The sequence below is a fragment of the Humulus lupulus genome, chromosome 1, assembly GCF_963169125.1.
Source record: "Humulus lupulus chromosome 1, drHumLupu1.1, whole genome shotgun sequence".
Classification (NCBI taxonomy): Eukaryota; Viridiplantae; Streptophyta; class Magnoliopsida; order Rosales; family Cannabaceae; genus Humulus; species Humulus lupulus.
Genome location: NC_084793.1, coordinates 193,587,542 through 193,607,994, shown reverse-complemented (window position 1 = coordinate 193,607,994; position 20,453 = coordinate 193,587,542). Strand labels below are relative to the sequence as shown.

The following is a 20,453-nucleotide window of genomic DNA, read 5'->3' as shown; positions in this document are numbered from 1 at the left end:
GGCTTGCATCTCTGCATCAGTTAATCTGTGAAAAGAAGATTAGTTAGGGGGTTTTGAAACTGATATATTAGAGGAAACTGGTCGATTAACAGGTATAGTGGATGCGTGAGAAGATCGGTGAGTGAAAGTAGCACCAAAAGGAGTACGCTGCCCCATTGATAAATTGGGTCCAGATCGGTATGACAAAAGGGCCTGATTTTTGTCTTCAATTTTCTGGGCTAATTTCATTTTCCTGACAAGGCCCATGGGCTCCAAAATTTTGAGTTCAGCCCTGATGCCATACTTTCCAATACTTGTTTCGATAAATCACGGAGAGGGGCTGAAAGTATTTCAAACTGCTTTATATACATCTGAACTGTGGTGAGTTGCCGAAGAGAAAAAAGTTTCTCGTGAAGTGACCCTTCTTGAGATGACAGGAAACGTTCGAGAAGCATGTCACGGAATTCGTTCCAGCCACGAAAAGGTCATCTTCCATCCTCCCAATAATACCACGAAAGAGCATCACCCTCAAGACACACCACTGCTGCGCGAAGCTTCTCTGAAGGAAGCATGTGGTTGATGTCGAAATACCTCTCAGCATGAAACAACCATCCATCTGGATTAACCCCATCGAAAATGGGCAGCTCCAACTTCCTGGGTAACAAATCAGACGAGTTTCTAGGCGTAAGTAACTCCGTAGAATTTTCGACGTCCATACTCTTCTCCTTATCACTACTAGAAGTTGCCGCTGGATTCGGACTCGCACCAAATCCAGCAGAAGGTTGAGGACCCAAGTTGGGCCTTTGATGAATAAAGTCATCGAACTGCCTAACAAGGGCGCAAATACTTGACTCCAGGTCTGGAATTTTATCGATTTCGTTGTGTAGTTTTTCAATTTCGAGTCCCTGGAACTCAGATCGCAACTGGCCAAATTCAGTGTGAATGGCCTCCAATTTTTCCTCCAAATCGTCGACCCGGTTCTCCACCCGTTTCACGCCCGCCATAGCCCAGGAAGGAGACTGCTCTGATACCACTGTTAAGACCTGAAAAAATAAGCAAGAACAAACCAGAAACCAAGCACAACACTAGCAAGACAGTAAGTAATTGAAGCACAAAAGTTCTGGAATTTCTATTAAGAGGAATAGGCAAATACACTCTCACAGCCACTGGTGGTATTCGAGAGACCACCAACTCTCCACACATTCAACAACTCACTCTAGGATACCCTTACAAACCAAGCCCTTACCTATTTATAAAATAAACCACAACCTATTCTCATTCCAAAACTGACAGCAATAACACACAACTTAAATAACATAATAGTAATTAATAGCAACCCATTACAATTCTATAACCCCAAAATATGAATCAGCACCTCTGTTTCTTACGTCTAACATAAGTGATGTGAGTTGGAGGCCTAACAAAATGTTAATATGTCTAGTACTTGATTCATAATCTTGTGATAATATGAAGTATATATTTACGACATAGTTACCTCCCTGTGAATTTGCAGGTCATTTGATGAACTTGAAGCAGAGATGCTCCAAGGCCAGAAACTACAATTTATAGCTAGAAACTCTACTTTGAATAAATTAGAATGAGAAAATAATGTCAGAATTTTGGTTTTCAATTTTAACTGACAATGCAATCACGCAATGTTCAAACTCTACTTTTATGAATGACAAACTTGGAGTAAGTTTTGAAAAGTTTTGAATTGGAAAGAGCCAGCTTTCTTATACTTTCCTTTTCCTCTTATCTCTTTTTTGCAAGGTGTCTCAACGACTAAAGAGCTTTTTGAGGTTTTGAGTCACTGAGGATGGCTAGAATTATTTCCAATGCTCACAATTGTGCATAAGATCTGCATTGATCGTCTCTCACCTTCAGCCATTGTTGAATGCAGTGAGTGCAAACCAAAGTTCTCCTTGCATACTGTTCATGGACAATAATTAATGTGAAGTAACAGCAATCATGGATATGATAATCAGTGTGAAGTAACAACATATTATGAAGTCAAGTGTACTATAAATTGTCTCTTAGAATGATACTATAGAGATTGTTGGAGCTGAAACATTTGCAATAGTTGGCTAGTATTTGAATGAAAAATATTTGTTGGAGGTTATTTCCAAGTTCATGAGTTTTTGTGTGGATTTTTTTAACCATTCAAATTACATGATATTTATGGATTGTTTTTGTTATTGTATTGATAAATGAGTTGTTAGTGACAATTTTGTGTTGTCACTAAAATAGTGTTAGTGACAACTCACCAAAGAAGTGTTAGTCAAAACAAAAATTATCACTAAAGATTAATGGGTTGTGACTAAAAGAAGTTGTCACTAATTGTGATGACTTCTGTAACGCCCTACTTCCTTAGAGCCGTTACTAAGTGAGTTTTTAAGACAAAACAATGTGCATTGAACTCGCTAACCGAGGATTTGAAACAAAAGTGTGACTAATTAAAAGTTAAGGCTGTAATCTTTGAAAATGCGTCGTTTCATTAAAACTTCTATTATTAAACATTTGGGATCCCAAAATAAGGTTTGAAAACTAATTACATCTTGAAATAAGGTTACAGTTGAGAAATCATAAAATCATAGATTATTACAGCCATTTTCGAATAAACCCCCAACCAAAGCAGTCGGGCAGGCCAAACATGTACGCGTCGCTTCACGCTCTCCGTACTCATGGTTGGTTGACTCAGTCATGCCCTACCTGCAACACGGAGCACCCGTGAGCCGAAGCCCAGCAAGAAAACTCATGCATAACGTAACATATGCAATTCATACAGTTTATCATAACAGATAATCCACATACAAACAAGTCAACCATTAGACTAAGCAAACACAGCCATGCCGCCCCCGAAGCCTTACCGAAGCCTGGGGTCTCGGTCCTCACTGTAGGGATATCACACGTATCCCCTGGGTCCTACCCTCACCATAAGCATCCCATGTGCTAGGTGTTACTTCCGGCTCCGCTGCCGTTCTCGGCCTTGCCGCCCTCGGCCATGCCGTACATTTTACTATAATCATATATAGCATAAATCAAACAACATTCAAACAAATATCAATTCATTTAAATCTGCACCCTAACATGTAATGCAATATAGGGTCGTGCCCTGCAATCATCTCATCATGCAACATGCAATATAGGGTCGTGCCCCGCAATCACACTATGGGCCCGTGCCCCATCCTACGGGTGTTATAGTTTTCTTACCTGCACTCCGAGCCTCCTGATGCACTAAAGCCGCGAGCACGGTCCTCAAGCACGAGCCTCTCCAATAGCCTAGTCACAACACACATAAAACACTTTTTAATACTAACCAACCCAAAACCACTTCCCGGGACCAATCCCGCACTCTCGGGACCTCTAATTCCCTAAAACAATACACCGGAACCATCCCCCGAGTCCCCGGGCAAAAGCCCAAAAAACCAGAATTTTGCCTGCCAAAATGGCCTAGGGCCGCGGCACTCCCCTCAAGGGTCGCGGCGCCCAGCGACCTACCCCTCTCCTGATGCAACCTCGCACCGCGGCGCCCAAGAACAGGGCCGCGGCGCTCATACGCGAACCCAGATTTTCTGGGTTTTCTCTTGCGTTTTTCCCGAACTTAAACCCCTCCAAATCATCCCAACAATAACCTAAGCCCCAAAACCCATTTCAAACTTCAAATAAACCATACATCAACCCATAAACATCATAACCCAACTCAATAACACAATCAAATCCCCAAAATCCACATCCTTGATTTAAATTTCAGAAAAAATAAAAACTCAAACTTCAAACTTAAACCATGCTCAAATTCCTTAACCCATAACAGAATCAAGCCTTAAATTGCTTAGAATCCATACCTTGAATGAAGAATCCAACCCTATGCTTCCTTGATCCATCCCCTAAGTCTTTTAATTTCAGCTCCATCACTCCTCTTCTTCTTCTTCTCCTTCTTCATGCCCTAGGTCTCCTTCTAGCTTTTCCTTTCTTAATTTTAGACAAAACCCCCAAAAATGCATAAATGCCAAACCGTTCACCCCATATAACCCAGCTGAAATTTGTCTATTACCCTTGCCAAAAGACCACATTACCCCTCCTTGCCTATCCTTTCCCAACTAAACCTCAAGGGCTTACTTGTCATTTTCTATCCATTACAATTCTACCATTTTACCATCAAAACCTGTTACTCTCTATGGTTACTAACAGTCACACAAGTTACCAAATTACCAGTCACCAAAATCTCTCAAGAACTAAGTTACAAAATCCCCGAATTACCCCTAGGCTCCTCCCGAGCCGGGTATAGAAATCTCGTTGTGACTCTTAAGTTAATTTGCTCTCTAGGACCGTCTCGGCACGTGCATCACCATACTAACACGACTCTCACGTGGTACAAATCACGGAATACAATTACCACATATATGCCCTCAGCGGGCTAAAATTACAAATATGCCCTTCAAACACAATCAGGGCCTACATGCATACTAATACACATAGTCATGCATCTCAGATAAACAAATAGTCAAATAACATGCTTTAAACCATAACCATGCATTTAACTCATTAAAATCAACACATGAATTCCATTATGCCCTCCAGGCACACTAATCAAGGTCCTTAAGCCTTATTAGCGATTTTGGGTCGTTACAACTTCTTAATAACTATTAGCTACAAATAATAGTTGTGACTAAAAGTGACATTTAATCACAAAGATATTTTTAAGGTGGCTAAAATTTTTAGCCACTGACTTTTTAGTAATAACTAGGTGTACTATTTTTTTGTGACTAAAATTTTTAGTCACAACTTTTTAAAGTTTTAGTCATAATTTTTGTTGTGACTAAAAGTTAAGTTTTTTGTAGTGTCTTTTATGATCATTATTATATTAAACACCTCCGTTGAGATATCTACTTACATCAGTGATTCAGATCTTGATCATATGTATTCATAATACCAGTGGACTGTACTAACAGTGTTTTGATTAAAGATTCCATAACTTTAATATAAACTGCGAGCTATTTAATTCATTATCTATTATCTTAATCATGTCATACATATACAAGATTATAACTACATTAATGAATTAGAAATTTTTTGATATTTATATAAATATTATTCAACAATAATCATTAATTTTATAAAAATATTTCTTTTATAAATTTCATAAATAACGAACTACTTTCATTGCTTTACAGGCACTATGACCAACAATTTTTCCTCTAATGGTGCAAGGCTCTTTGGTTGGGGTTCCCAATGGTTTTTGGGTGGGGGCTCTAGCAAGTCGTGGCTATTGGGTTCAATGAATCTAGCTGGTCATTCAACAAGGATGAGTTGGAAAATTATTGGTGGTCGATGGAGGTGCGCTACTGTCCTTCATGAGTTTAGTCGGCATCAATTTTTATTATATGGGGGTGTGTTTAATCCAAAAAGTTTACGAGCAATATCGATCTATATTTCGAATAAAGGTGAAGTGGATTATAAATTAATATTATTGAGCAGATCAACAATATTCACCAAGGATTTATCAATAAATTGTGAGAAACCTATTGTGGGTACCCGCATAAAAGCACTCTGATTCTTAAGTCAGACAAGATTCTCTCTTTATACTCTCTCAAGAAAATATGTTAGAAGGGAAATGAATCCAAAGGTCTCATTTCTGGTCCCTTGTAGACTATTCATAGATAAAATAAGACCATTAAAGTGACAGAAGAACTTACTTGACAATCTGGATCCAATGAGATTCGTACTGATCCAACCCTCTGGTGTTTAATTCGATCGATCCTTAGAAGGTCGGGCAAACTAACAACTTCTTCTTTTCCAAACCATTTCTTAGCACATGTTAAATGTTAATTATTCAAATATAGATTCAATCAAAGCATATATTTAAGTGTATATAAAATATTTATTAAATATGAAGATAAATTTGGTTCACACAGATTGAATATATTTGTTATTGTTGGGAATATCTAGGCTTTTCTTGGTTGTTTGGTTTTCTTCTTAGTTTTGTTGTTTAGTTTTTTTTTCCATGTGTGCGACTTTGTAGTAATTATCTGTTATTATTATTTTACCTACTATCTTAGCAAGTATGGTTTTGTTTAACTACCCGGCTCTGGCTTGTATTGTACTTTATTATTGTTTGGCCTATTTTACTTTATTATTGTATGGTCTATTTGGCCTTTATTATTGTTTGCTCGTCTTTCTCAATAGTGATTTGCTGTCGTGGCTTATCAAACAGTTATTGTATTGTAACCGATCCATATTATTTGTTGAATGAGATCTTTGTGTCTTAAAATTATTTTTTTTAAATATAATTTCTATGTCGTTCGTTTTGCTATCATATATGACTAAATCATGTGATGAACTTGAGAATTTAGCAAGGCCGTGAATTCAATGTTCTAATGTTTGAAGGGGCTCGCTCACTATTGATTTACTAACGCGTTTTGGTTTTACTTTTGAGACTCAAAACGTGATTTCAAGTGTATCGAAACACAAAAGTCATTTGACAAAAAACCAATCTACCTAATTTTCATTCCCTACAGATCAAACTTTATTAAAATGTTCTGAGCAGAAAAAGTTTATCAAAAGTACTATTTTAATTAAATTACTTGCTGCATTTGCCTTCTCCAAAAACACAAGATTTTCTTATTATTGAAAAAAAAAAACTAAATTTTGGTTTGTAGCACCAAAACTATTTTGTTTTAGTAAATGTAACATGTCTCTCCTTTCTTTGTCAGATGTACTCTCGTTTTGAATTCAATATTGATGAATATTATCTAACCAAATGTACTAGTTGGATCTACTTAATAAAATTGAATTTCCCTAGAAATGAATTAAAAATAAAACCTTTATAAAAACTTTCCTTGCGGCCAAGCACTTTCATAAAACAGTCAAAAACGCCTCATCGATAGGGACCGTTGAACTTTGACAATAAACTATCAATAACTTTCCAAAAAAAATTATTCAAAGTTTGAGACTCAATTTTCCAAGAAACTTCGATTTTTCAAGGTAGAATCACAATAAAAAGGAATAATGAAAGATATTTTGACTACCATGACTAATGCTACACCACATTATCAACACAGCAGAAAGCCAACCAATCAAAAGTGATTTGCCTATTTTCAATTTTCAATAATCAAGATTGAATTATTTTGCTGCATAGGAAAAATTATTCATATTATCATTCAATACGAACACATTATTTTTTCCTACTTTGGTTTCTTTCCTTGTAGCTGTGCCAATATTTCTGTGCCTTGTGAACTAGAAATAGTCTCATTGGACTTTATTTGTGGAACCTAAAGAATTTTCAGCTCTATAGAAAAAGAAAAATCAACAAAGGGATAATGAATAAACCACAAAAGCAGCAAAAATAAAAATAAACTATTTTATGATTATGCTTTTAAGCTGAATAATTTCTAGTAAACTTTTTCCTTTTTCATTACAGAAAATTTCTAATAAAACTTGACGAAGACAATTGTAGGAAAATAACAAGAATGAGACAATTACTTGCCCCTTCCCATCAAAGACGGCAATTGACCTGAGGCTCTATATTAAAATTTGTCCAATAAACTACATTGACTAGGTCCCTCTTCCATATATACTGCATTACTCACACACCATAATCTCACAAACAAATTATATTTTTTCAACAAAGCCATGCTTAATCACCAACAAAAACTGGATGAAACTCACCTTTGTTCTTCTGGTCCAACCTTAAAGATGCATGCCAGACGAAACAGCATCAGTGAGCAAGAATTCGCCTTCTGGGGTTCATGTAAATCCCCATATGAAGAGAGTTTTGATGGTGGTGGTCCTGATCATTTTAACAGTGGTAGCACTGAACCAGAGTTTCAAGCTACAGCCAATACTGAAGAAGAAGAAGAAGAAGGCTTTAGAGTTTACTCACCCCAATTATGGAAGACTAACCGTTCTAGTAGTAAACAAGAATCTTTACCTTTGCTTCCACACAACCATCATTACAGTAATCTCTCCCCAAATTCAAGGAGACAAGCAATAGTAGATGGTAGGAAAGAGCTCATGGAGATGATTCAACACTTGCCTGAATCTTGCTACGAGCTCTCTCTGAAAGATATTGTTGCAGAGGATCATAGTTTGCAGGAGGGTGAAGAAGATTCAACCACTGTCACCAAAGATGAGACTTTTGATGATTTCAAGGCGGAAGCACCAATTATGAAGCTGAATAGAAAGAAGAGGAGCATCAGAAAAGGTCAGATAACAAGGACGGGAAGTTTGGAAAGTGAAACTTTCCTGATAAAGTCGTTCCTTCCTTCATCTCTGGGCTCAAAGAAGAAAGCAAAAAGCGCCAGAGTTCCTTCGATCAAGTCGTCTGATGAAGCTGAGAGCGATGTGGATAAAGTGTGCTGGATAAAGGGCACTTTTATTGCAGGAAGAAGGAATAAGATTTGCAGAAGTAGCACTAGTGGCAGCAATAGTAGCAGCCAAAGCAGCAGCAGCAGCACTGGCATCACCAGGTATTTGCTTTACAATTTCAGTGCATAATCAAACATAACATGGTATAAAAGCTAATGAAACCATCTTGAATGAGAATTAGAAAAGTTTTGGAAGATAAGGAGTTGTTTGTACACAAACGAGTTATCTCGTTGGAAATTGAAGTTGTTTAAATTAAGGGAATGATTGAACTTTATCAGACAAATCTAACGGTTGGATTCTGTTCCTATATAATACAGATATGCTAGTGAGACTGATTTCATACCGGGTTGCTGGCCCTTTTTCTCTACAAGGAAAAGCAAAAGCATGAGAGAAAAAGGATGCATCTACTGAATGAGGAAGCACTCTTGGAATCCTACCACCAGCTACTAACCAATAGTAGAAAAAGAATATGAAATTTTAAGAAATGACTGCAACCAAGTTTTGCATGTATATAATCAAAGCATAATTTTTTGTTAGTTATGTTGTCCTTGGAAATGTAATAGAGTCAGTGAAAACTACAATGATTCATAACAGTGAAAATAAATGGATTTCCAATGCTGCTACTACTACTACTGTGAAAATAACTTCTTTTTTAAATCATTTTGTATTCTAGCTTAATTTTAATAATTTTTTGCAAAATAACATCCGACACTCAAGATAGGTGATCAAAAAATTTAGACAGCTAGTCAAAATTTTTAGACAACTATTCAAAATTTTAGACAGATGTCATTTTATAAAAAATTATTAAAACTATATCAAAGTGTAAAATAACTCCAAAAAACAGGTCATTATTATTATTATTAGTGTGTTTCACAGTTACAATAAGTGAAAACTTAAGGGTGTGATTGGTAGTTGATTTGGAAATAATTTTATGATTTTGAAAACTCAAAATTTGTGGGACCTACCAAAATATATGATTGGTAAATTGTTTTTGAAAACTATATCCTAATCAGAATTCTAATTTTGTGTTGTAATTTAGAAAACAACAATTTTTGTGTTTTCTCTGTTTTGTGATTCTTTCTCCAAAAACTTAAAATCAAAATCAAGGTTTGTTTGTTCTCTCTACTCCTATCCTTTGTATCATTGCTTGTATTTTTTTTTTGTTGCCAATTTTTATGACTTGAGTATGTTCCCACTAGTAATAAGGTGTTTATAGAACATTTTATGACATTTAGGATGCCCAATTCAAAAATAAGCTGTGCCGGTATTTTTATAGATGACAATGCAATATTGTTATGAATTTAATCAATAATTATTATTAAATTTTAATTTATCATTATAATTCAATTTTACTTAATTAAATCTATTGATAAATCAAAATTTAATATTATACAACCTATGTATATAAAATTAAAATAATATTCAGATTCAGTTGTTCCAATCACGTATTTAGTTTCTATTATATTTTTAAATTTAATACCAATCACAGATTCATTTGTTTAAAACTCAAAAATAGTTTAATGACATTCAACCAATCACATTTTCATAAACATGATTTTAGTCACTAAATTCAGATTTTCATTTCAGAATCTCACTTTTCAAAAATACAATTTTCTAATCGCGAACCAATCAGACCCTAATATACTAGCAATGAAACGTAACTATTTACAAAAATAAAAGTAAATAAGCAATATATCTTTTGAGAAAAATAAGATGTAGTCTCTTATCCTTTGTCCTAGCATATTTACCGCATCTACCCAGACAAAATCTTAGAGAAAACAAATATCACTACTATTGTAACATCTACAACTGGATCTAAGAAAGAGTAAGCATGAAGTATAGCAATTTCCGGAAAGCAACTCATTTGAACTTTTCACATCCATTTACTCGAAATCTTTAAGAAGAATGAAATAAACACTTTCAGAACTCAGAAGTGAGGAAAGAGAACTTTTGTAACGTGCATTATAAATAAACATGACACAAACTTAGCAAAAGCTTTTAAAAAAATAAAAAAAAATAAAAACTTGGCTCATAGCTCAAGCATAGAACTGAGTTGTACAGTAGTGACACATCCAAAAAAAATATTTAGGCTTATAAATATATCAAGATGATGGATCTTTTACATGAACATATTCCTTTTCAGAAAAAACAAGTCCTGCAGAATCATTAGTTCAGAACTTCAGATGAGACTATACCTACCTATGTTTCTTGCATAATTTAGTGTTTTTTTGAAGTGTATGTCAGCTCCTTTTTCCTGTAGTTATAACCTAAACCTGTTGTTTTGTATAGAAATAGTGTCCTCTTGTCAGATATCATTGCTTCTTGCCATCTTCACTATCTTCAATATCCTGTAGAAGTACGCCCCGTACTCTAGCCCTGTTTAATTATTGTGCCATTATCAGGTGAGAAGAACTTGGAAAATGGTAAAGGATACCAGATACCAACTTACCTTCGATGTGCAGGCACAACACGATTGGTAACCTTTGTTGATACTGTATCCCGAGCTGCTTGTTTCTCTACATTTTAAAAGTAAAGGAAGCTTATTAGCACTAAAATCAGAGATGATTCAACAAACACCAATAACAAGCTGTTAATACGCATCATAATCAACAAAGACAATTTGAAAACATAGCCAAAAGAGAACAGCCCTCGATAAGAGTACGCTAAAAGATTAGAATTGTTATTTGGATGAAATTGGAAGTACATTGCAAAATCAGTCTGGTAGCAGCGATTGAGGAAGTTGACAATACAGTTAAATTTAAGAACTACCTTACAAACAGTAATACAATTATGTGAATGTAGCTCGGCTATTTAGCTTGTAGAACTTTTATCTTCTCCGCGTATTTATGGAAAAAGCTCTTCCCTGTGTGTTTCTAATTTCCATAATTACTTTCAGCTTAAGGATTGACAGGAGGAAGAAAGCTAGGCTCTCCCAAATTACAAAACAATCAGATATAACTAATGAGCCCTTAGGATAGTCTATGTATAGATTAGGTAGTCTAATTAAAATATGTTATAAGTGGACTGCCTAACTAACTGCCCCACCTTCCCCTTTCTTCCTAGCATACGTGAACTTAATTATAAAGGAGTGCCAAGGGATCAAAAGATACAGCTAATGGGATAGTAAGTATTTAATGGCAAGAAAGAAAAAAAAAACTCACACCTGGACATTGCAAGCCATTATTCAATAACGCAGAAACACCAGCATTGTCAGTGGAGTTGGTCCTCTGTAACTTTGGCCTCCTGGAATACTGATCTAATTGCTTTAGGAGGCTTTCACTCTTTTCCTGACAGTTGAAGAAAATGTTTTAGCAATGACACTTCTGCAATGAGCTAACAAAAAGAGAGATCAACAAGTATATAGATGATATTTCACATGTGATGCTAAACAGTTAAAATCTTAGCGCACACTACCATTAAATCCTCAGCAATATTTTTCATCAAGGGCATGTTACCCCAATCCATAACGATAGTAATGCTTGCCAAGCATCAAAGCAAGCATTCAGCTACTACAATATATTTCTGATATTTTACATGTTGCTTAATCCCTGGAAAATTAATTAAACTTACGACACCACTTAAGCATGTAATACAAATATAATCAAGAATAATGACATAATATACATTACTGTTATTGCAGAAAAAACTTGAGAAGACATCCCTGTAAAGTTAAAAGGAAACAAAAAATCAACCTAGATTTACTATATATGATATGTGAATAGCAAGAAGCATACCCTCTCAGCAGATATCACTTTTGTCAGCATAACAGAACGATTTTGCTCTGGATACATCAAGAAAGAATTAATAGTTAATTCTAGCACATCGACACAGCATCCAACATGAGTACTGACAAGATAGTCTTACCTTCTACAAATAACTCACGAGTGCTTTTGAATGCTTTGAAGAGCTGAAGAGACAGATTTGCAATAGCAGCACTAGCTGCAGGGCCTGTTAGTTTTGCTAGAGAAATGGAGATCACCGGCATTCCCTTTGTTTTCTGAGCAACTAATTTTGCACTTGCCGCACCTGAAGTACCAAAAACATAATAAAAGCATTAATTTATGTAGTGACCTGAGGAAATCTCATATATATATATATATATACATATATACTGCCCAGAATAAAAACAGAAGCTAAACAAACAGTAAGCAATGGATAAACTTCCTTTTATGGAGAATAAGCAGACATGATCTTAGGTGGTATTCAAGAGACCACCCACTCCCCATACACACTGAAATCTTAATCAGGGATACCCCATACACACAAAATCCTTACTATTTATACACCAAACATCAGCCCATTCCCATTCCCAAACTGAAACTGAAACACACTTTAACTAATATCAATTATAGCAATAATAACCATCTATTCCCATTCTGTAACTGAAACACGCCCAAACTGAAACTGAAACACACTAACTAATATTAATTATAGTAACAATAACCATCTATTCCCATTATGTAACCACAGAATGTTAATGATGTTTCTTACGCCTAACATAACTAATGTGAATAGGAGGCCTAACATTACCCGCCGCCCAAACTCGAACCTTGTCCTCAAGGTTGACATGAGGAAATTTCTCCATAAGAAACTCAAATTTCTCCCAAGAATCTTCAAAAGCAGGCAACCCTTTCCAACGAATGAGAACTTCAGTACCCACTTGGCCTGGTTGAGTGGACGAGCGGACATTGATCACTTCCAATGGTTCTACCAACAGCTCCATGTTTAAAGAAAGATTAATGGGAATAGTAGGAAAAGTCGTATATTTGCCCACTGCTTTCTTGAGCTGAGAAACATGAAAACATCATGAATCTTGGATGCGGGAGATAACTTGAGTTGATAAGCAACCTGCCCAATGCGCCGAAGTATCTCAAAAGGGCCATAAAATCTAGGAGCTAACTTTTCATTGACCTTGCGAGGAAGAGATTGTTGTCGATAAGGTTGCAACTTAACATAAACAAAGTCCCCAAGCGTGAATGTAATATCGCGACGTTTAGAATCTGCAAAATGCTTCATTTTTTGTTGAGCACAAAGCAGGTGAGATTTCAACTCAGCCAAAATGGCATCACGCTGAAGCATTTGTTGATCGACTTCAGCATTGGCAGCAGAGCCCAACTCATAGGGAATCAATGGAGAGGGATCTCGGCAATAAAGAGCTTTAAAAGGTGACATACCAGCAGAAGAGTGGAAAGAAGTGTTGTAACTATATTCAGCCCACGATAACCACGTAAACCAGCAAGAAGGTTTATCCATGGAGAAACATTGCAAATATGTTTCCAAGCCCTTATTGACAATTTCTGACTGACCATTTGTTTGTGGATGGTAAGCGGAACTACGACGTAGTTCAGATCCTTGCAAAGTAAACAGCTCTCGCCAAAAAGGCTCATAAAATTTTTATCTCGATCAGAAAAAATACTGCATGGTATACCACGTAAGCAAACCACTTCACAAACAAATGTTGCAGCCATAGAAGGAGCAAAAAAGGGATGTTTCAGTGGAATGAAATGAGAATATTGCGTCAATCGATCAACTACCACCAATATGGAATCGTACCCATGAGATCCAGGCAATCCTTCTATAAAATCCATGGTAAGATCTTCTCATACTTGATTTGGAATTGGTAATGGTTGGAGATGGCCAGCGGGAGACATAGCTTCATACTTGCTACGTTGGCAAACATCACAAGTAACCACAAAATTCTGAACGAAACATTTAACCAGCTTACCGTTGTATCGCAAATGTCCTCCAATAAGCGAGTAAGCTGGAAAAGAAGCAGGATCTTGTTGCACGCAATGCTTGATATTAGAAAGAAAATGATCAGCATCTACCTGCTCTTGGCGCTCGTCAAAATCAAGAATGACAGGGGCTGAAAGAGTTGCCAATGAGACTCCTGATAGTCTTGAAAGGGCATCAGCAACAGTGTTAGTACTTCCAGGCTTGTACTGAATTTCAAAATCATAGCTCACAAGCTTCAATAACCCTTTATGGTGCTCACCATCAACCACTCATTGGTCCAATAAATATTTCATGCTACGTTGGTCAGTGCGAACTATGAACCTCTAACCAATCAGATATGGGCTTCACTTTTTAATGGCGAAAACAATTGCCATCAACTCCCTTTCATAAATTGATCTGATGCGCGCAACAGAGCTGAGTTTGTGGTCTGATGCGTGTAACAGAGCTGAGTTTGTGGTTGTAAAAGGCAATGGGACAGCCTTCCTGCATAAGAACAGCCCCTAAACCAAAGCTTGATGCATCGGTTTCAACCACAAATTTGCTTGGAAAAATCAGGTAAGGCAAGCACGGGTACGTTTATCATGGCTTCCGTAAGCTGCTGAAAAGTTGTGGTGGCCTCCTCATTCCAGCTGAAAGCATCTTTTTTAAGTTGTTGAGTCAAAGGTCAGGCAATCTTACTATAGTTCTTCACAAAACACCAACAATAGCCCGTAAGGCCACGGAAACCACGCAAGGACCTAAGAGTTTTTGGCTGAAGCCAGTCCACTATGGCCTGTATTTTGGAAGAATCAGCAGAAACCCCAAAATTGTCAATAACATGTCCCAAATACTCAATCCTTGATTGAGCAAAAACACACTTCTAGGATTAGGATATAATTTATGGGCACATAATACAGAGAAAACACACTGTAAATGATAAGAGTGAGTCTCTAGTGTTGAGCTGTAAATAAAGATATCATCAAAGAAAACAAGAATAAATTTTCAGAAATATTCACGAAAAACCTCATTCATCACTGACTAAAAGTGGAAGGAGCATTTGTAAGACCAAATGGCATTACAAGAAACTCTTAGTGCCCATCATGAGTACAGAAGGCAGTTTTTGGTATATCCTCAGCTCGAACTCGTATTTGATGATAGCCAGCCAGATTTGAGATCAATCTTGCTAAACACTAAAGCACCATGCAACTCATCCAAAAGTTCTTTAATAATAGAAGCAGAAAACTTATCTGGGCCAGTAGCTTGATTTAGGGTCCGATAGTCCACACAAAAGCATCAACTACCATCTTTCTTTCAAACAAGCAATACCAGAGTAAAAAAAAGGACTAAAGTCGGGTTGAATAATACCAACAGCCAACATTTCCACCACCAAGCGCTTGATCTCATCTTTCTGAAATTGTGGGATAATGACAAGGACAGACTAAGATGGGGGAGGTACCATCCTTGAGAACAATAGCATGGTCCCTTTCTCTTATGGGGGGGCAAACCAGAAGGCATCTCAAAAATGTCGTTGAATGCCGTTAAAAGACCCAAAATTGCGGAAGAAACTGGTGGAAGACGAAGTAACACTAACTTCCTCGGTTGAAGCTTTGTGAGTAATTTGTCCCAGTTCTAAAAGAATTCCATGTGCACCATGTTAAATAGTGTGCATCATAGTATGCAGAGAAACTTGAGCTTTAGACAATGCAAGGTCACCTTGCAACTGTATGCGTATACCTCCAATAGAGAATTTTATGGTCAGAGCTCCCCAATTCATATATGATTCTCCCAAACTGAAGAGGAAAAAAATCAGCAAGAACATCAAACTCAGGAAGATGCAAACATACCTGCCGACATATCCCTGTAGACTTAATTTCATCTCCCGTACCCAAAGTGACCGAATTCTTTAGTGGGCGACAAAGGTAGCTCCAGTTCAGCCACAAGAGAGGAAGAGATAAAGTTACGAGATGCTCCAGAATCAATCAAATCTAAAACCTCTCGCTCACCAATCCGACCTCGAACTTTCATTGTATAAGGAGCAAAAAGTCCCACCACATAGAAGAAGGGTCTACCACAGAAACATCATCTTTAATATTGGCTTCCTCCTCGTTGGCCTCAATGGACTCTTTGACCTCTAGCTCATCTCCATATACCAAAAGGACTTGCAATTCTTTTTTCTTACAACGGTATCCCAGTCCGAACTTTTCATCACAACGAAAGCAAATACCCTTTTCTCTTTTTTCCTGCATTTCTGCTTCTGTCAAATGCCGAAATTTAGAGGGAGTCGTTGTCTTAGCATAAGGATGAGCCGAAGGCATAGATGAAGACACAATGGGAAGTTGTTGCGCCACATTTCAAGAAAAATTAGACCCAAACGGACTAGAATGTCTTGTAGAGGAAATAGATCCACTTTGGTAAAGACATATAGTCATATTTTTATCCTCAATTTGTTGGGCCATGCGCATCATTCTGGGCAGCCCAATGGGCTCCATTAATCTCAATTTGGCCTGTATATCAGGTTGAAGGCCGTTCCTGAACACACTCTCCAAAATTGGTTAAGATAAATCATTTAGAGGGGCAAAGAGTACCTCAAATTGGCGGCGATATTCACAGACTGTGGTGGTTTGCCGAAGAGAAAATAGCTGGTCATGGAGAGCACCCTCTTGTGTTAGCTAAAATTGCTCCAGCAACAATTGTCTAAATTCTACCCAGCTGCGAAAAGGTCGTCGTCTTTCCTCATAATAGTACCACGACAGAGCATCGCCTTCCAAACATACCACAGCAGATCGAAGTTTCTCTGCCGATGAGAGGTGGTTAAGTTCAAAGTACCATTTTGCACGAAATAGCCAGCCTTTGGGGTTTACGCCATCAAACATGGGTAATTCAAGTCTTCACGGCAAAGAGTCTAGCGATGCTCTCGGTGTCGGAGAGTTGGTTGACACGTTGGTACCTTGTTCTTTGTCATTGCCACTGCCCGATGCCACTGGAGTTCAACAGCCGAAGAAGATGGTGGAATAGCTTCTTCTGACCGGTGAGTAAGGACGTCTAATCTTTTAACGAAGGCAACAATGCTTTCTTCAAGTAATGGGATTTTATCTATACCTGATTGAAGTCTTTCCATATCTAGCTTCTGAAAATCTGATCTCAGCTCCCCAATATCAGCTTGCATTAATTCTAATTTCTCTTCAAGGTCGTCGACCCGATTCTCGACCCGTTTCACGCCTGCCATAGCCCAAGAAGGAGAATGCTCTGATACCATTGTAGTGGCCTGAGGAAATCTCCTATATATATATATATATATATATATAGATATACTGCCTAGAACAAAAACAGAAACTAAACAAATAGAAAGCAATGGATAAACTTCCTTTTATGGAGAATAAGCACACATGATCTTAGGTGGTATTCGAGAGACCACCCACTCTCCATACACACTGAAACCTTAATCAGGGATAACCCATACACACAAAATCCTTACTATTTATACACCCAACGTCAGCCCATTCTCATTCCTAAACTAAAACTGAAACACACCCAAACTGAAAATGAAACACACTTAACTAATATTAATTATAGCAATAATAACCATCCATTCCCATTCTGTAACCACAGAATGTTAATGATGTTTCTTACGCCTAACATAAGTAATGTGAATAGGAGGCCTAACAATTTCCTAGCAGAAGTTTTTGGATTCATTTATCATCTTGAAAGTGGCATGCATCTACAATAATTAGCAAAAAAAATAAATGTGAATTGACATGAAGATAATCACTTCTTGCCCCATGCAAAACAACACAAACCCAAGCCTAAAAGATCTAGTTCATATTCTCCTAGCTTATTATAGTGACAGATGCCACTTTCTTCTGAGAAAGGTAGTCTAAGATTTATTACATTCACAGTCATAATGGTTCAAACACAAACACTCGAATCTTTTTCAGAAATATGCCAGGTGTGCAATGGAAACGTTATAGGCACTACTGTGAGCTAAATTCTAACAGAAAACATCTAGATTCTTTAACCCACAACTTCATCAAACCAAGAAAATAGTGACTAGCTTGTTAAGTCTCCACTCTCCACTGTAAATGAGAGATGGGTAACAAATATTTTGTTCATGATTTGTATCTGATGCATCTTTTTTTTTAATGTGAGAATGTACATGCACATAGTCGTGATGCTAAGAGAAAGGGAGGGCTTAATGGCCAAACATCTAAGCACCCCAAAGATCTCTGTCGAAAATCAACTAGCATAAAATAGACATTTTCTCTTATAACCCAGAGACATAACACATAAGTGCAAATTCAAATCAGAAAACTGACAGTCTCCAAAATCTTGACCCTCCGCTTGGAATTCAAATATGATGAGGGAAAGGGAAAAAAGTGGAGGGATTTTATTTTCTTTTGTTTGGAATTTTGGAGGAAAAAAAATGTTTTAGATAATCTAGAACAAAAACATAAAATAAGTTTGGAGGACTTGGAATTACAACAGAAGGATTAAAATTAAGAGTTTGAATGAAAAAAATTATGAGTTGGGAAAATGTTATAATTTGTTTTCCATGTAATTTCTTTCACATTTTTTTCCTCCACAATATATAAATTCAAAGAGATCCCTTTAGTGTCAAAAAGTACCCAAAAAATAAAAGGCAGTCCAATACATGTACAAATAAATGAAATAGGTCATGAATACAAATGTTTAACCTGACCAAATGACAGTAATGAGACCCTTTTGCTTCAATAATCAGAAAAAAAAATTATGATAATAAATAAAGGAAGCAAGAAATAACCATTGCCCAAGTTGGAATGCCCATCAAGAATAAGCTTTACATCTTGAGATTTTAAGGAAGCCATGACATACTCCATAAACTCAGACCAAGACCCTCCTATTCCAATGTCATCCCTCTGCAAAAAACGCCAACTCTCCATCAAATTCGTTTTAGGAAAAAAGTTTAGAAATAAAATGATACAGGAATAAAAGTAATAATAAATCTCCAATTGAACAAGAGATTCCACTAAAAAATCTAATATGGAAAAAGAATACAAAAACTCGAAATATATAACATAATTCATAAAGTAAGGTCCTTTACCTGGTAACTTGAAGAAAATTCTGACTCTTATGTCTCAAATTTAAGTAATTAAAATAGGTTCAACCGTATTGGATTGGAGCTAAACAAGTGAATATACCTTAAGCATGAAAATGAAGAAAAGAGAATGGAAAAGGCTAACCATGTCCTCCAGCTGCAGAACCGATCGAACGGCCTCCCAAGTGTTGGAGTGGAAATTAGTAACATGGATTGTGAGACGAGAAGTATCTGCACTAGCATGAACATGGAACAAAAATCGATCCAACTCTTCCGGCGATTGCCTACTCGCCCACTCCACTTTCAACTCCCCGAAGATGGGTTCCAAGTCTTGAAACCCCATTTAGCTTTGTTTGGTTAACCAGAAAATAATGAAGGAAAAACTGAGAAACGAGTTAGTGAAGACTGAAGAGACCAGGAATTATGTCGAGTACGAATGTATGGATTGATAGTTCCAGGGAGGGAGGGGGAAATTAATAAGGAAAAATTACAGCTCTTTCACGGTAATTTAAAGAAAAAATTGTTTTATACTGCAAATTATATTATTTACAAAAATAAGGTGGTCCTCCCAACTTTTTTCTTCCACCTGCATCCTCTTGATATGCAATTTTGAAGCTAACATATATTTTTTTTTTTTGTCAAATCAACATTTCTTTCAAATGTTATATTTCAAATCACTTTAATAATTTTTGTCAAATCAATACAATTTTGATCTTATATTTTAAGGAAAATTTGAGTGTTTATGCTTAATAAGCAGTTACAAGTCAAAACAATGTTAGGTATGTTAAAATACATTATTAGTGTTGGTATTAGTCTATATTACATTTAGTTAATTGGTATTAGCATTTTCGGGCCTGAATGAGTGATTTTTGTATCAGAACATGTGAGGAATATTTTTTTGTTATGTTATTTTGTCCTACACAGTCACTTGTCACTATATCAATGACTTGTGTTTTTGTACTCGGTATATATATATATATGAATGCACAGTCTCAGCATCATTTTGAACTGAGCTTAACCTTTTTCAATTTGTCAATTATCCTAATTTTGTATCAGAGCCATGTCGACCAACAATTCTTAGACTCCACTACCACAAGGGACCACCACTGGAGCTGTCCTAGCCTCTGCAGCAGCTACCCCACCAACTGCAGGTGTCAACAATGTCGCCATTACAGGAACCAACTTCCCTGGCACACATTCTCCCTCACCTTCTTTTACCCAGCCCTTCAATACCCTAAACCAACTGTAATGCCCTGAAATCCCTAATACGGTTTAATGGCTGGATTAGTAGGTCGGGAGGGCCATAATTGTGTTATTATGCTAT

At 36.7% G+C, this 20,453-nt stretch overlaps 2 protein-coding genes and 1 long non-coding RNA gene across 11 annotated transcripts; 1 reads left to right on the top strand and 2 right to left on the bottom strand.

Moving 5' to 3' along the window:
• Positions 1-1,093: 1,093 nt before the first annotated feature.
• LOC133801972 (uncharacterized) lies at positions 1,094-8,043 on the bottom strand. 4 transcript variants are annotated; one of them, XR_009877097.1, is made up of 4 exons: positions 7,907-8,043; positions 7,645-7,819; positions 5,673-5,783; positions 1,094-1,908 (listed from the first exon to the last, which is right to left on the bottom strand). It is a non-coding gene; the product is annotated as an uncharacterized LOC133801972 (long non-coding RNA). The 4 variants fall into 4 exon arrangements; XR_009877096.1 differs by lacking the exon at positions 1,094-1,908 and adding an exon at positions 2,469-2,688; XR_009877100.1 differs by lacking the exon at positions 1,094-1,908 and adding an exon at positions 2,697-2,995.
• LOC133801965 (uncharacterized) lies at positions 7,551-8,972 on the top strand. The gene is made up of 2 exons (XM_062240201.1): positions 7,551-8,444; positions 8,661-8,972. Exons 1-2 carry the CDS (start codon positions 7,609-7,611, stop codon positions 8,752-8,754), a joined length of 930 nt encoding a protein of 309 aa, XP_062096185.1. The 5' UTR covers positions 7,551-7,608; the 3' UTR covers positions 8,755-8,972.
• Positions 8,973-10,277: 1,305 nt separating this feature from the next.
• Positions 10,278-19,689, bottom strand: LOC133801929 (uncharacterized). Of its 6 annotated transcripts, XM_062240176.1 has the most exons (12): positions 19,275-19,322; positions 18,836-18,950; positions 16,644-17,277; positions 15,944-16,562; positions 15,772-15,848; positions 15,082-15,687; positions 12,874-14,851; positions 12,208-12,369; positions 12,078-12,124; positions 11,505-11,630; positions 10,793-10,859; positions 10,278-10,719 (listed from the first exon to the last, which is right to left on the bottom strand). In XM_062240176.1, the coding sequence occupies exons 7-12, from the start codon at positions 13,064-13,066 to the stop codon at positions 10,649-10,651; spliced, it is 666 nt and encodes a 221-aa protein (XP_062096160.1). In that variant the 5' UTR covers positions 13,067-14,851; positions 15,082-15,687; positions 15,772-15,848; positions 15,944-16,562; positions 16,644-17,277; positions 18,836-18,950; positions 19,275-19,322; the 3' UTR covers positions 10,278-10,648. The 6 variants fall into 6 exon arrangements, with proteins under 6 accessions (XP_062096160.1, XP_062096155.1, XP_062096146.1 ...); XM_062240171.1 differs by having other exon boundaries at positions 15,082-15,778; positions 15,903-16,562; XM_062240162.1 differs by lacking the exons at positions 16,644-17,277; positions 18,836-18,950; positions 19,275-19,322 and having other exon boundaries at positions 15,082-15,848; positions 15,944-16,632.
• Between the last annotated feature and the right edge of the window lie 764 nt (positions 19,690-20,453).

Excerpts from the sequence above, each read along its gene's own strand:
- LOC133801965 (XM_062240201.1), top strand. The coding sequence starts at position 7,609 with ATGCTTAATCACCAACAAAAACTGGATGAAACTCACCTTTGTTCTTCT. Across the intron at positions 8,445-8,660 it reads AGCAGCACTGGCATCACCAG|ATATGCTAGTGAGACTGATT; the intron begins GTATTTGCTTTA and ends TATATAATACAG.
- LOC133801929 (XM_062240156.1), bottom strand. The coding sequence starts at position 19,472 with ATGGGGTTTCAAGACTTGGAACCCATCTTCGGGGAGTTGAAAGTGGAG. Across the intron at positions 12,370-18,835 it reads GCATTCCAACTTGGGCAATG|GTGCGGCAAGTGCAAAATTA; the intron begins GTTATTTCTTGC and ends TTGGTACTTCAG. Across the intron at positions 10,720-10,792 it reads GTTGTGCCTGCACATCGAAG|GGCTAGAGTACGGGGCGTAC; the intron begins GTAAGTTGGTAT and ends ATAATTAAACAG.